Genomic DNA, 15,759 nt, shown 5'->3' with positions numbered 1-15,759 from the left:
GTGACCTGGCTGAAGTCGGACGCTTAACCGACTGCGCCACCCAGGCGCCCCCAAACTAGACGAATGCTTAACCGAAGCTTAAAAAATACTGAAGTGATTGTAACTTTGGTGACTAGGTTGATGGTTCTGCCATTTGTCAAGGACGAGCATATTTGGGTGGAAAATTAAGTTGTTTGGGGTTGAATTTTTTAAATCTGTTTTTAAAAATCTGTGCCAGTGGGATATCCAAGCAGAGTCTAATAGGTGGTGGTTTGATGTAAGGCCTGGAGTTCGGGGCAGAAGTCGGAGCTAAGACACAGCTTTGAGTAGCATGTAACTGGGATCACTCAAGGAGAGCATGCAGGGTGCAGAGAGGCCGAGGACGGACCCCTACGTGAAAACAGCACAAAAGGACCAGCAAAGGAAGAGGATCCAGCAGAGGAGAGTGGGAAGGGTAGATGGGCAGGAAGAAGATGGAAATAACATAGCAGAAGCCGAGGGAGGGGGTTCTGCGAAAGAGTGAGCAGTCAGCATCATCTGATGAAGCCCACAAATCTTGGGATGATAATGGGTACGGTAGAACAGGTCATCGGAGAGTCACTGGGGACCTGTTGTGGAGCAGTGTTTTCAGCAGAGTTGTTTCTGTTTTTAATGAGAGAGAGAGAGAGAGAGAGAGAGAGAGAGAGACATAGTCTAAGTGGGGGGGAGGGCACAGAGAGAGGAGAGCGAGAATCCTAGGCAGGTTCCGTGCTGTCAGCACAGAGCTTGACGTTGGGCTTGAACTCACGAAAGCGTGAGATCATGACCTGAGCCAAGATCAAGGGTTGGACGCTTAACTGACTGAGCCACCCAGGTGCCCCTTCAGCAGAACATTGATACCAAGGTCTGTCTGGATTAGAGGCTTCCATGCGTCATCATATAAATTGGAGCAGTGGTTTTGAAAAGCAGTTTAGCTCCATAAATAAAGAAGTTTGAATGTTTCCTCATGCCCAGTAAGTCTACTTTAGAAATCCACACTAAAGAATTAATCCTAACTATGAAAATGAAAAGTGGCACTGAAAGGTGCACCAACTATTATCTTAGTATTGTGAAAAATTGCAAACTACATAAATTTCATTTATTTAAGGAATATTCAGGTCAACTAGTAAAAATACTACATAAAATATAAAGCCATTAAAGTGTGTTTATTATAGACAAGTATATTATAGAAAGGCAAAAAAAGATAAATTGTATAGAATGATTAAAACAATGTTAAAAAATCTACATCTTAGAAAAACAACTTGAAGAAAGTATCAAAATGCAAAAGTATTTAAGAGATAGACATGGGAACATTTTATAGTTTTTTTTTTTTAACTTTTGTATAATTTCCAAATTTTCTGGTGATGAGCATGTACTGGTTTGATAAAACAGTAAATATTTTCTAAAAACTGTGATGCCACAGGGGCGCCTGTGTGGCTCAGTCGGTTAAGCGTCCCACTTCAGTTCAGGTCATGATCTCACGGTTTGTGAGTTTGAGCCCCGTGTCAGGCTCTGTGCTGACAGCTTGGAGCCTGGAGCCTGCTTCAGATGCTGTGTCTCCCTCTCTCTGCCCCTCCCCAGCTTTCACTCTCTCTCTCTCAAAAATAAACATTAAAAAAAATTTTTTTTTTTACATAAAACTATGATGTAGTAATTTTTTTTAAGTTTTGTTTATTTATCTCTACACGCACAACCCTGAGGTCAGGAGTCACATGCTCCGCTGACTGAGCCAGCCAGGGGTCCCTCATGCCATAATTCTTGACGTTTTGCTGGGTAGAGCAGTCACTCTTACTACTTTTTTCGTTTGCGTCTGAAAAATGAGGCTAAGTGCTGTTTTGTATTTACTTAATTTTTAAATTTCTGTGTGTTCTTACTGCTTACGGTAAGTATAGTTTTTCTTCAGTATCACTTTCCTGATTTATCCTGGTCTCGTGCCTTTTAAATCTGTGTTTTATACTGTTAACAGCTTCATCTATTCCACTGTTACCTTGTTGTGATTAATGCAGTACCTGGTTTAGACTTGATGGGTGGGCCTGCCTCATCACATAGCCATTTTTTGCAGGTTTCTTGACAGAATTTATTTTTCTGTTTTTTATAGCCTTTGCCCATTAACGAAGCTAATGGGAAAATCCTTTCCTATAATGTGTCATGTTCACTAGATGAGGAGACACAGTCCCTTTCTGAGATCCCTGATCCTCAACATAAGGCAGAACTACAACTTGATAAAAACGACTACATCATCAGCGTGGTGGCAAAAAATTCTGTTGGTTCATCGCCACCTTCTAAAATAGCTAGTATGGAAATTCCAAACGGTGAGTACTTAAGATAACATAGTACATAAGAACAGGGAATTAGAGTGAAGCATCTTAAAGGTGGTTTGCTCTCATAATGTCAGCTTTCTTCTCCTATCCCCTCTTGCTGCTGATGCAAAAGGAGGAACAAGCAGATTAATGTCCCGAATTCATTGAGAGACGGCAGTCATCAGTCATTAGTGTTGACTCCAAACATCTACTGATGGATAAAATAATTACCCAGTTACTTTAGTGCATAATGTTGGAGAGTTACGGTGGTAGATTACTTTTCATAGGAAATGTTTCAACTACTTACTCAAGTACCGTTTTCATTTCTCTCTCCAAGACCATGAGAGCTGATGCTGTATTGGGCTGTTTTGCACACTTCCAGGACAAAATTTTTATTTTAAGTGGCCACTTTGTTGGTAATGTCTTACCAACAAACATCTTTATTATAATATTATAATAGATATTATCAATATAAGCTTGAAAAAGTAACTGGGGCAGTTTTGAAATTAACTTAATGCCTTTTTTTTTTTAAGTTTATTCATTTATTTATTTATTTACTTATTTTTTAACATTTATATATTTTTGAGACAGGGAGAGACAGAGCATGAACGGGGGAGGGTCAGAGAGAGAGAGAGAGACACAGAATCTGAAACAGGCTCCAGGCTCTGAGCTGTGAGCACAGAGCCCGACGCGGGGCTCGAACTCACGGACCGTGAGATCATGACCTGAGCCGAAGTCGGACGCTTAACCAACTGAGCCACCCAGGCGCCCCTAAAGTTTATTTTTTGAGAGCAAGAAAGGGCAGAGGGGCAGAGAGAGGGGAAGAGGAAGAGGACTCCACATTGTTAGTGCAGAGTCTGACATGGGGCTCGATCTTGCAAACCATGAGGTTGTGACCTGAGCCAAAATCAAGAGGATGCTTAATGGACTGAGCCACCCAGACTCCCCTGCCTTTCTTTGAATACTATGGATTCCCAATGATGTGTCCGTTCTTTCTTGGCCGCCTTGATAGCTCTAGACTTGGGAATTTTAAATAGCCACTTCTGCCTCTTTTCCCGGTTGATTCCTCTTTGAGGTCATTCCCTGCTCCCCCACTTTGCTGTCCTGCCTCAATATGGGGTCTCCTATCTGTGCCCACCCACTCCTAAAGGAAGAAAAGTTGGTCCGGTTGGGGTCCTCTGAGTATCTTTTCAACTCTTGATTGAGGCAGTTTCTTACTGCCTGTAACTTAGCTGGTTCTTTGCTTTGTTTCAGTCAACAATTCAGGGGAATTAGGAAGGACTAGGGGAGGCGCCATACATTTCAGAGTCACACAACACAGAGCCCAGGAAGCAGCACACGCCAGAAAGAGAGGTCTCCAGGTAGCAGTGTGAGCACGAAAAGGAAAGGAAAGAGAGACACACAGAAGAGAACACCAACACTTCTGATTTAGAGTCTGTATTTCATTGCTTTATAATGATAAGCAATAGCTGTGTTGTCTTTTAATTTAAGAACTATATTCCTGCCTTTTCCCTGTGTCCTTCGGAAGGTGGCAGTTAATGGAACTAACAGTGGTCTAGCATCAGCACCTAGAGAGTTAAGAAGAAATCAGTGTGCCTTGAGGATTTCTCAAGATGGCGGCCTTGGGCCTCAGAGCAAGATTACACTGTGGGGTTTTAATCACATTGGGCCCAAACATGTTAAATCCAAAGTCTTCTGAATTCTAAACCAAATTGCTATCTTTTGTTAGATAGTAATTGCCTTATGAGCACAATTTTTTTTTTTTTCCCAGAAAGCCTTTCTTTGACTTTTTTACTAAACCCTTGAATATAAATCAGTTACAGAAATTATGTCTTTTCTCCCATTACTGTGGGAAATTTCGGTCTAACCTACCCAATCCTCACCCCCAACCTTGGGCCTTCCTTATCCCTGGGCCGGGATCTGGCAGGATGCGGAAACAGAACCTCAGCACGGCCCCCTTCCCACCAACCTCTGCATCTCACCCCTCCCTTTGCCCACACTGGCTGTTCCGTCCCACAGCTCTTGATCCCACTGCGTTTTAGCAGATTCCCCATTCTTCACACCTTCTCCAGAAACCCCTGCAGCCCCCCGCCGCCCTGACTCCCACCATGGGCCTGAAAGGAAGAGCAGGTCTGCTCCATCCACTCATTCACCGCGTGTCACTGTGCTCCTGCTCCGTGTGCCCCGGGCTGGGGTTGCAGGCGCACGCCTCCGCCTGCTGGCATGGGGCTCATGTCCGTAGTGGACGAGGAGAGGAGAGGTTAGGACTGTCCACTCGTGCTCTGCACCTGCCTCCGGCATGCCTGCCCCCTGCCTTGCTGCACCTGTCTAGTGCCCTCACGCCCTCAGCCCCATCCCTCCTGACGCTGACCTTCACATCCCAGCCCTGCTGTGTCACCGTCTATCCTGGGTGCTCTTTATTACTTTCTCCAGCTTCTGAGCTTATCTGTATATACCGGTAATTACTGTTCCACAACAGAAATAACAGAGCGACATTTCTAACCTTTGCTAGAGATTTATCTAGTTTGAGCACTATTTTCAAATTTCTCTACAGTGAAGTAATTTTTCTAACTCCTGCCCGTTTTCATGAGATTTACCGTATGTTATTGTTTTTAATACAACTAAAACCCTACTTCTTTCTTGTTGAAGATGATCTCAAAGTAGAGCAGGCTGTCGGGATGGGAAATGGAATTCTCCTCACGTGGAATTACGATCCCAGCATGACTTGTGACTATGTTATTAAGTGGTGTAACTCCTCTCGGGCCGAGCCCTGCCTCATGGACTGGAAAAAAGTCCCTTCCAACAGCACTGAAGCTGTAATAGAATCTGGTAAGATGAACTCATGCCTCTTAATGAAAGTTCTTAAAATATATTTTTAAACGGCAGTATATGGTGTGACTGGGTATAATGAGTGACCACCCGCCCCCCCCCCACCACCACCACTGTGAATTGGTGTGACTTTTCTGGAAAGTGCTTTGTAGCCATATGTGTGTGAAATGGTTCATATCTTTTGATCTAGTAATTACTTGTCTGAGAATTTATTCCAAGAAATAATCAGAGTGACATCGGATACCATGTAAGAATGTTCACCACAGTGGTATTTATAAACATAAAAATTGAAAACCCAAACAGCAAATAGGAGAATGAGTAAATTACAGTACATCTAGAAAGTGGAATGTTAACGCCAAAGATTGTGTCAAATATGTAACACCAAGGACAAGTGCTCCTGAAGAAAAAAGACTGGAACCCTAAGTAGTATGGTCTCACTCATCGTGTGCTCAGGGTGCAGGTTGAGGGGTTAGGCAGAGCCGAGAACAAAGGACTCGCAGCCATCACTGCTGGTGTAGGGCATGGGGGCACCCGTGTGGCAAGGGGCATGGTGCGTGCATGTTTTGGGGGGCCGTTCCCAGTGTCTGACTGTTGATGAGCCGTGAGTCCTACCAGGTGAGCTGCTTTAGATATGAGCAGTCTCAAGTTCAGCCATGAGGAGTGTGTGGTAACCTGCAGGCTAAGCCAGCCCTATCCTTGGTAATTACAGCCCCCTTTCCACTATCATTGTTCCTTCTGAGTGGCTGATGAGTGTTTTGTGCCTTTGCCCTCGGGAATTGTGGAACATGTAGCTCAGTGGTGGTGGTGCTTCTCGAGGTCATTCCGTTGCCGTGGTTCTCCCTCACATGGGCACAAGGCTCAGGAGAGCAAGCAGCTGCTGATTCTTATCTCCCAGAGAACCAGGGCTACCTGCCTGCCCTTTTCACTGTCAAATGGTGAAGATGAGTCCCGCCCACGAGATTACTCCAAGTCAGTTGAGATTATTTGCCACTTCTTGAAATATGCAGTGGTTCCCTTCATCCTTTCTTAGAGCATACCTCCCTCATCAGAATGCCCAGCTCATACCAGCTCCTCTCCTGGGCCCCCTCCTCCCCCCATGGAGCTGCCTGAGTCTCCCACAGTCCTGGCACACCCCACCGGAGCTCTCGTCCATTTTCCAGCCTTCTCGCTTGGGCTTTGAGAATGACTGGGTGGACTAGGGCAGGCTCAGTGGTGTGGAAAGGGGTCTCCTTGGATAGCGTGTGACCTGTAGGGTGAGAGGGCCAGCCTCCCGTGCCAAGGCAGGTGAGCAAAGGCCCTGCGGTGTGGTTGAGAGAACAAAGGCTCCGAGAAGTAGGTGGCTTGGCCCAACGTCACAAAACTGGTGTGGGATAGCACCAGGATTCACATTCAGAGCTGTTCTGAGCCTCAGGAGGCCAGGAGTTGTCTCCATTATATATGGTTGCTGGGAGGCACTTCTCTTGTCCCCTTTATGTACTCACTCCACTATCCTCTCTATCTTATGACCTCAAAACATGGAACCCCACTCGGGCTCTTTTTCTTCTTCAGGCGGTGGAACCCTATAGAATACTGATACACATAATTGTAACATAACGCTGGGTGCGTGCAGATTACAATAACCTCAGGTACACCTGTCTCGAAAGAAAAAAGTTGCAGAATGATTGTAGAGGTTGATCCATCTCTCCTTTGAGCTTGTAGACCCACTGGTGTTCCTTGGGCATGTAGCTGGAGATCTGGTGCTCTCACCACACCAGAATTTCCCCCCAAGCAGTATCATCTCCCTAGACCACCACTGGTGAGCTCCTGATTGCCCTTTAAGGCCCTGTTCACATGTCACTTCTTGGTGGATTTTCGTGATATTCTTAAATTCATTTGGTCATTGAAGGTGCCACAGCCTATGATAGACCCCTGTGGTCTAGCACATTGTGTCATGGTTACCCCATTCGTCTGTCCCCCCACCACTCTGCCAGCCTCTCTAGGCCATGGGCCATACTGTGTCCGCCCATTCCCAACATTTCTCACGTTGCATGGTATTGAGGAGGTATCTTAAAAGGGATTTTTTAAACTGAAGTTAAGAATCTTCTCTTGCATGTCTTGTGAAGTTAATAACTCAAGGGCACTGAATGGGAATGCTACAAAGAGAGGCTGACTCTATGGCCAGGTCCTTCCACCCTGCAGCATCAAGGGAGGGTGGAAATGTCAGTGTCTGCTTTTGGGAGCAAGGAGGGAGAGAGAACACTGGCCAGGGAAGGGCTTCCAGGGGCTTGATGGGGACCTGCGCCTTGCTAGTAAACTGACCCTGGACCAGATCCTGGGGAGAAGTCTTCATTGCTTGGTTTTAAGAAACAAAATGCAAGTTTTGATCACTGTTCTTTCCCTTCAAGGTCGTGTCATATTATAATACTGTTCATTACAACAGAAGCGAATTTGTTTAATTTTTCTTCGGTCACTTTTCACTTTGTCAATTTTGAAAATACAGATGTATTGTTTTATTTTTTTTTTTTTTTAATTTTTTTTTCAACGTTTTATTTATTTTTGGGACAGAGAGAGACAGAGCATGAACGGGGGAGGGGCAGAGAGAGAGGGAGACACAGAATCGGAAACAGGCTCCAGGCTCCAGATGTATTGTTTTAGAAGAAGAAAACATCTGTTTAAAATCAGCTTTGGAAATTTCAGAATAAGTTAGCATAGATTGGATATTTCTAAAATAGATGTCCATAGTAACATGTACTTATTAAAATTAATTGTGTTCACCCTGTAGATCAGTTTCGACCGGGTGTAAGATACAATTTTTTTCTGTATGGGTGCAGAAATCAAGGATATCAGTTACTGCGTTCTATAATTGGATATATAGAAGAATTGGGTAAGTTACGTGGGTAAGATTTCTTGGAGTTCAAGGTAATGTGAAGAAATAGAAATCAATTGCAAGAGTAGATTCTATAAATAGATTAAATCGAGATACTTAGCTCAAGGAAGGAAAAATAATTCATTTGATGAATTTAAAATCGTGATTACTTCATCTTCATTTCTCTAATGTTTATATTTCACAATTTCACCATTGAGAAAACCAGATCTTCATTTTGATGTCAAAGATACTTAATTTGCACTTAAACACATTTAAAACACCATTAGCTTCGAGACCGTCTATTGGAGTGACCGCTTACAGACTTGGCCCAGGACGCTTCCCTGGGTGTGTGTGTCCTGGGTTCCACCTGTGTGTCTAGTTATTAGTGTATAAGCTTCACAGGAAAAACACTTGTGATAGAATTTCTGAAATTTTATGACTCAGTAGAGAATAAGGTTCTAAGTCCAAATGCAGTTATTTTTGAGGATAGAAATTTCATGAAATGTTGATGTCTTGCTCCGTATCAGTAAATCCTCCCTTAACTATCCACTTTTTCCCTTTTACAGCTCCAATTGTTGCCCCAAATTTTACTGTCGAGGACACATCTGCAGATTCAATATTAGTAAGATGGGAAGATATTCCTGTGGAAGAGCTTAGAGGCTTTTTAAGAGGATATTTATTTTACTTTGAAAAAGGAGAGAGAGACACATCTAAGATCAGGGGTTTGGAATCCGGTAAGTAAATTACCTGATTGTGAGTATAGCAAGAACAGTACTTCCTAGAAGTTCTCATTAACCACAAAAAAAAAAGAAAAGAAAAAGTAATTCTGCTGAGCAACTTAATACTTGTTTCCAAAACTGTCTGAAAAATAGGTAAATGAAAATGTATGAATATGAGAATTTTAGGATTTTAGTGTGTGATAAAAGACATGTACCACCGTTCATTTAAATTATTTATTCTGCAGCCCTTGGTAATAAGCCCCATATGGCAGGGAGACCATCTCTTTCTAGTCTTGTATGATGCATAACATAGCATCTTACATAGCATCTGTAATTATAATGAGGAGAAAAGCTCAGGAACCCAAAGAATGGCTCTGGAGCGTCTGCTGTTCTGTGACAAAGAGCCACCCGTGCAGTTCACCAGGGCCTTAATGAGCTGGCCAGCTTAATTGACTTGACTGGGGACGTGTGTCTCCATTAGATCCTAAAAAGTACAGTCAGTCCTCGACAGTTGGTAAGCATGTGTCCAAAGACCTTAGAGAATTTTCAGATTTACAAATACAGAGATGTTTGCGCAGACCTCTGGCTTCTCCCTAAATTATATTTCTGTTGGGAGTCAGATGATTCCTATCCATAGCCACATAACACAAGCATATCATCTTTTCAGTTTGAGAGCTTTCATTTCCCTTAATGACCTCTCTTCAGAAAGAAGCCATTTTAATTATTTAATGCCTGTCCAGCAAGTAGAGAACAACAGTGCTGGATGGAGATGCTGACCAGGCATTAGCTAGGTTACTTCCCAGAGCAGCTGCCTTCCATGGGTACCTCCCCCACATCACTGAGGTCTGCATTTCTTGAACCTTCCACTGCCTGTGAGTGAGAAAAATCCTAAACACAAAGTTCTACAAGCATCCAGAGTCTAGTGAAACTTTTCTTAAATGCTCAGAAATTTTACACTTGGATCAGCTAAAATTCTAGCATATGGACTTCCATTTAGAGGTGGTGGATTCGTCACTAAAAGAAGAAAACAAAGGCAACTGGACAGGCGAGAGTACACCGGATGTGGATGTTTGGGAGCTGATGGGCGTGGGGCACATGACCTAGAGAAAAGCGGAGCTCCATGAAATCCAGGTGGACGTTCAGGCTTCAGTGAGAAATAATTTCACTCATTGTAGGGGCCAGGATTGGAGACAGGTGGCGAGGATGGATATGGACTGAGCAGTGAGGGTGATTGAAAGTCTGCAAGAAGCAGTTAGAACCCCCAAGTCCTGCACTGACTTCATGTAGTGAACATGAGTGCTCTCTCCTCTGCCTGAAGACAAGGGGTTTATTCTTTGGAGAAACTGAGCCAGAGAGCCTCCAGAGAGGGGAACATGACAGGAAGCAGTGTCTGAAGCACCCTGCCTTCTCCTTCCTCTAATAGGAAGCTAATGGGACATCTTCAGCTAGGCCTGTTTCCTTGGACGAGATTGGAGGATCTTTCTTTGGAAAAAGTACATGGTTCCTGAGGAATGACACAAAAGGTGCTGATAGTGGGGGGCTGTCCCAGTGAAAGGCTGGAAATTGACCTGATCATTTCCCACCAGTGATAAGCGATGCCCACCAACCAGTAAGCGCCACCAGTTCACAGTGACCTTCCAGAGGCTCACTCTTAACCATGACTAGCAGCCAAGGGTAACCAGATGGTTGAGAAAGATTCTTAACACGAGGACAGAAACCGGAAGAAATGAGAGGAAACAGGTTCAGTGTAGGGAAACAAATTTAAAACTATCCTTGTGTGGTTGAGATGCGCTGTATTTATTGAAAGGGCATGATGTTCTAAAAAGGAACAATCAGAAGATAGGTAAGGGTTCATCAAAATTAAAAATGTGATCTAAGAAAATTTTAAAGAATTAAATAGAAGATAGAGGAAAATTGAAAATAGAGAAATTCTTCCCCAAATTACATGAATGCAGAGGAGAAAACTTTGGAGTAAAACGATTAGGAAGTTGGAGCATCAGAGACCTGCACTGTCATGCGAGAGAGAAGAGGGAAATAGAAGGAAATTACCAAAGAAGGAGCATAAGACCATTTCCCAGAAGTGAAAGACCAGGCTATATAGAGTAAAAGTACACAGATAAATAGAAAAAAAAAATCTACACCAAGGTAGATCGTCATGAATTTCCAGAGCACCTGTGATAGATAAAGAACAAGTCCTAGAAACAGAGAAAAGTGGCTTGTGTGTGAGGCATCAGGAATGAGAGCGGCCTCGGACTTCTCAACAGTATACCAGATGCCGGAAGATAGCACAGCTATGTGATACTGACTGAAAATCTTTCAACCTACAAGTCTGTACTCTGTCAATCTTCCAGCCCGTGTGAGAGCAGAACGAAGGCATTCTCAGACCTGGAGAGCTGCAGATCTTTCCTCCCCCATGCCCCCTTGTCAGGGGGCTCTAGAAGAGCCCATCATCCTGAGGAAGCAAGGGGTCAGGCCCGTCCAGGAAGGTGGGAGCTAGGAAAGCCTCACGTCTGGAGCAGACACCCTGGGGAGGGGACCCCGGGGGACATAAGGGTTTGGGGGGAGCTGGTCGTGGCACTGGGATTTTGTTGTTGGGCCACGTGAAAAATTGTGTTGAATATTCACAGGAGGATATGGGAAGAATTAGGAATAGGTACACTAAGCAGATGAGGGCAAAAACACGCAGTTACAACAACAGTAAAACAAGAAAGGAAACATGAGCAGACCAAGCAATTTGTCTTAACAGGAGTTCATGTTTCTATGATCCTAGTGATGTACACGCTGGATTTCCCAGACATTTCGATGTGTTTGTGTGAATGACGTGGGATGAGAGGGAGAAGGGGTGTGGAGAACACCAAAGCGTCACCTTCTTTGTAGGACGTGCATACGGAAGGTCTACATCAAATTTATAAATCAAAATCAAATCAGATTTGTAAATCAAAGCACTGCCAGTCTGAGGTTTCTTTTTAAAATACGGAAGTAAATCCGCAAAGAGGCAGATTGTGTGGTGATTGTCGGTGGCAGGGGAAGGTGCTGGCAGGGAGCTGCTACTTTTTGGCTGTTAGCCAATTAGTACAGTTTGGTTTTGCAAACTGTTGTCTTCCGGTATTTTGATTCAAACTTGAAAATAATGGTTTAGACACTTCTTCATACTTCTTTTGAAATGATTCAAGACTTCCTCGCCAGTGACTCGTCTGGCAACCCTGGTGCGCTGCCTCTACCACGGGTGGTTTGGAGCAAGTGCTCTAGCGAGGCGGGCTCTCCTCCCTCGAGCCTCTCTCTCAGCTCAGGCAGGACCAGCCCCAGGCACCGCGTCCCCCTCCCCAGCAAGTTGCGGTTGTGGCGTGTTCTCATGTCCTTAGGAAGAGAAGAGACTTCTCTTGTTTGTCGGCTGTACACTGGGATTGTCCTAGGGAATGTATGGCAACTTCACTTCCACAGGCAGAGAAACTCAAGCTCAGAGTGGTTTACGTAACAGGTCCAGATTCCACGACTACTAACTGGCAGAACTTAGCTGATTCCACAGGCCTTGGTCCTCCCGGTGACCAGCAACCAGTCACTTGAAAGGGATGTGGGTAGAACAAGAGATGAATGACCAGGTGTTTAAAATGGTGTAGAGATCAGGAATAATAATCTTCGCTTTAAAAATAGGTCGTTCTGATATAAAGGTTAAGAATATTACCGACCTCTCCCAGAAGACACTGAGAATTGCCGATCTTCAGGGTAAAACGAGTTACCATCTGGTCCTGCGAGCCTATACAGATGGTGGAATGGGCCCAGAGAAGAGCATGTTTGTGGTGACAAAGGAAAATTGTAAGTTAATCACTGCTGTTGAGATGCTTTCCACACTTGAGTGCACATAACGCTTCTAGCAAGTTTTGTCGCTGTAGGAACCCTCTTCTAAAAAATTTCACGTGTTGCATGTTTAAAGTGGGTGGCCAGCAGTGTTAAGAGGCCATGGGGATGGCTTCATATTTATTCTTGTCAGTTATCTGGAGCTGTTTCCTCGTGGGTACCTAAGAAATTAAGGATACCTCTGAAGTCTGGAGTTCTGAATGCATGTTGAATTCAGATAATGGTGACCCACTTTATCCTTTTTTGCCCTAACTATTCTAAATGTGATTTTTAACATATCTAGAGAAGGGTGAAAGAAATATCCTTAAAAAAAAAGGAAAGCCCAGCATTCACAAATTTGAGATGGAGACTGGGGAAGATAGTCTTGACTGTCCGTGGCAAAGAACTTGAGTCGGGGCACGGCGTGTCCTGTAGCCCCGAGGTGGGCTTCACACACTGAGTAAAGCACCATGAGGATACAGTTCTCAGCCAGGGGTGATTTTGCCTCCTGGGGGATACTTGGCAATGTCTGGTGACATTTTCGGATCCCAGAACTGTAGGGTGCTCCTGGGATCACATGGGTGAAGCCCAGGGATTCTGTGGAACTTCCTAGAGCGTGCACGACAGCCTCCTCGCCCGCCCCATACACAGGGAAGAAGAATCTAACGGTCAGTAGCGCTCAGCTGTGCTCTAAAGAATTTTAAGTATTAGTGTAAACATTATTAAAATGCCTAAAGGTCATATTTGAGTAGTTTTTCAATGTCCCTGGAGCAGTGAAATTTTTTTCCCTTTATTTTTTTTATTTTTTTTTTTTTAATTTTTTTTTTTTTCAACGTTTATCCATTTCTGGGACAGAGACAGAGCATGAACGGGGGAGGGGCAGAGAGAGAGAGGGAGACACAGAATCAGAAACAGGCTCCAGGCTCTGAGCCATCAGCCATCAGCCCAGAGCCTGACGCGGGGCTCGAACTCCCGGACCGCGAGATCGTGACCTGGTTGAAGTCGGACGCTCAACCGACTGCGCCACCCAGGCGCCCCGTCCCTTTAAATAATCTATCAACTTAAATGTCTTCTGATAGGAATTTATTCTATACTTCATGCTAAAAATAGTGATGTGAATATATCCAATATTCTCTTTTTAGCTGTGGGATTAATTATTGCCATCCTCATCCCAGTGGCGGTGGCGGTCATTGTGGGAGTGGTAACGAGCATTCTTTGCTATCGGAAACGAGAATGGTAATGGTACCTGCATTTACTCTTGCTGTTGTGTTCTTAAGAGCATGATTGTTTAGTTTATGTGTTAACGGAGAAGTACTTGGCTGAAACTAGTCAGTGAAAAATGTGGATTTAGTCAGAATCAATGTTGGATTTAATAGTAAGCAAGAACATGGCATGTTATTTAAAGGTTTTTAGTCAAGTGAAAGGTAAATTTTTTCCTGCTGTATTTACTAATAATTTTAAGTAATAGCAGATATACTAAAAAATATTTACAGGCATAAATAGGGCAGTACCTCTATGCAAGATTAATGATTAGGATCACGTTTGTCCTGATGACCTGTTTAGAAACTACTATCATTTATTCATTATTCAACAAATATGAATGACATCTCCCATGTGAAGAGTGAGACAGAGGTGAACTAAATAAGCGTGATCCTTATAGACTTCTATCGTAGTAGGGAAAGGTGGACATTAAACACATAATCATCCAGTAAATGCACGCTTACAAAGTATGAGTGGGTACTAGGAAAGTCACTGGGCACCGGGAGGGGAATAACAGGAACCACATCACTAGAGATGCCAACCAAGGCTTCCCTATGGGAGTTCCATTTGAGTGGAGTCCCAAAGTGTAAGGAGAGGAGAGAGTGTTCCAGGGAGAGAGAAGAGCTCCCGTGCGGGCTCAGACATTGGAAAGAGCTTGGTCATCTGGAGAAAGTGAGAGGAACTGTGTGTCTGGGTGAAGCTTGAGAGGCAGGAGGTGAGGTGAGGTGGTAAGCTGGGACTCTGTGTGAGAGAGTACATCATGGTCAACTGGCAGGCACTGTCCTGGGCTGGGTTTGGGACAGATGGCTGTGTTCAGGCATAGACAGCCCTCACTGGCATTAAAAATGCCATCATTCATGACAGAGAAGAGAATGTATTCTAATAATCTCGGTTTATAAATTAGCATAGTAATAGTTTAGAACTATAGAATACCCTGTTTCGGTAACCATCTTTTCATTACCAAAAATCACATTTTAAAAGTGATTTTAATACAAAAGATAACATGAGAGAGTTTATTTTTTTTTATTATTATTTTTTTAATGTTTATTTATTTTTGAGACAGAGAGAGACAGAGCATGAACAGAGAGAGAGGGAGACATAGAATCCGAAGCAGGCTCCAGCTCTGAGCTGTCAGCACAGAGCCCGATGCGGGGCTCAAACTCACGGACCGTGAGATCATGACCTGAGCCAAAGTCGGACGCTTAACCGACTGAGCCACCCAGGCGCCCCAACATGAGAAAGTTTAAAAGCTAGAACATTTCATACTTAACATTTAACAAAGTTGTTTTGTTTTTTCCTGCAGGAATTTCAAATACTAAACTTCCTTTTAACAGCTATAAATGTAATATGGCACTGAGAAAATACCCTTTATGTTTGCATTTAGTTTTTGCTCAACATTAATAGCCTTTTCCCCTAATAGTCCAGAACCTGTTACGAGCAGTGGAGAACTGCCTGATGCAAATATGTTCCCACAGTAATGGGCCCTGCTTAATCTAGTTTGCACTGTGGACGTTTGAGTAGACGAGCAGGTCCTCTGTTTCACTTATGATTTGGGAGTACAGTCACCATTTCAATTCATTGCTTTCCATTTTCAGAAGATGCTGTCGTTCTAAAATAGAAGTACCGCTTGTCTGTTTCAAAGAGGAACCTCTCAGTGCATTGTACACAAAGATTCATGAATGATCACACTAAAAAGGATCTTGCATTTTTATCTCAGAAGTTCATTAAAGCATCATATAAAATGTCCAAGTAAACCTAGTGATTTACTAACTTATTTGTTGTCTAATTGATCATCTCAGTTATTAAATGTACTTAATCATCTTTATTTAAAGGATTAAAGAAACCTTCTACCCTGACATTCCAAATCCAGAAAATTGTAAAGCTTTACAGTTTCAGAAGAGTGTCTGTGAGGTAACCCTTTATTTTCTTACGTTTCTCTTTGAAGTACTGGCCTCCTTTTTTCAGTCTTTTGTGA

The 15,759-nt window shown here is 43.5% G+C and overlaps 1 protein-coding gene across 1 annotated transcript in view; it reads left to right on the top strand.

Moving 5' to 3' along the window:
• LIFR (LIF receptor subunit alpha) overlaps positions 1 to 15,759 on the top strand; it is a 75,612-nt gene that overhangs the window by 56,960 nt on the left and 2,893 nt on the right. Inside the window, exons 13-19 of the mRNA XM_040495731.1 lie at positions 2,096 to 2,309; positions 4,947 to 5,126; positions 7,888 to 7,989; positions 8,538 to 8,705; positions 12,342 to 12,503; positions 13,667 to 13,760; positions 15,617 to 15,695. Coding sequence (XP_040351665.1) covers positions 2,096 to 2,309; positions 4,947 to 5,126; positions 7,888 to 7,989; positions 8,538 to 8,705; positions 12,342 to 12,503; positions 13,667 to 13,760; positions 15,617 to 15,695 — 999 coding nt within the window. The remainder of the gene's footprint in view (positions 1 to 2,095; positions 2,310 to 4,946; positions 5,127 to 7,887; positions 7,990 to 8,537; positions 8,706 to 12,341; positions 12,504 to 13,666; positions 13,761 to 15,616; positions 15,696 to 15,759) is intronic.

The sequence above is a fragment of the Herpailurus yagouaroundi genome, unplaced genomic scaffold (assembly GCF_014898765.1).
Source record: "Herpailurus yagouaroundi ecotype Mexico unplaced genomic scaffold, PumYag 29, whole genome shotgun sequence".
Taxonomy (NCBI): Eukaryota; Metazoa; Chordata; class Mammalia; order Carnivora; family Felidae; genus Herpailurus; species Herpailurus yagouaroundi.
This window is presented reverse-complemented; position numbering and strand designations above follow the sequence as displayed.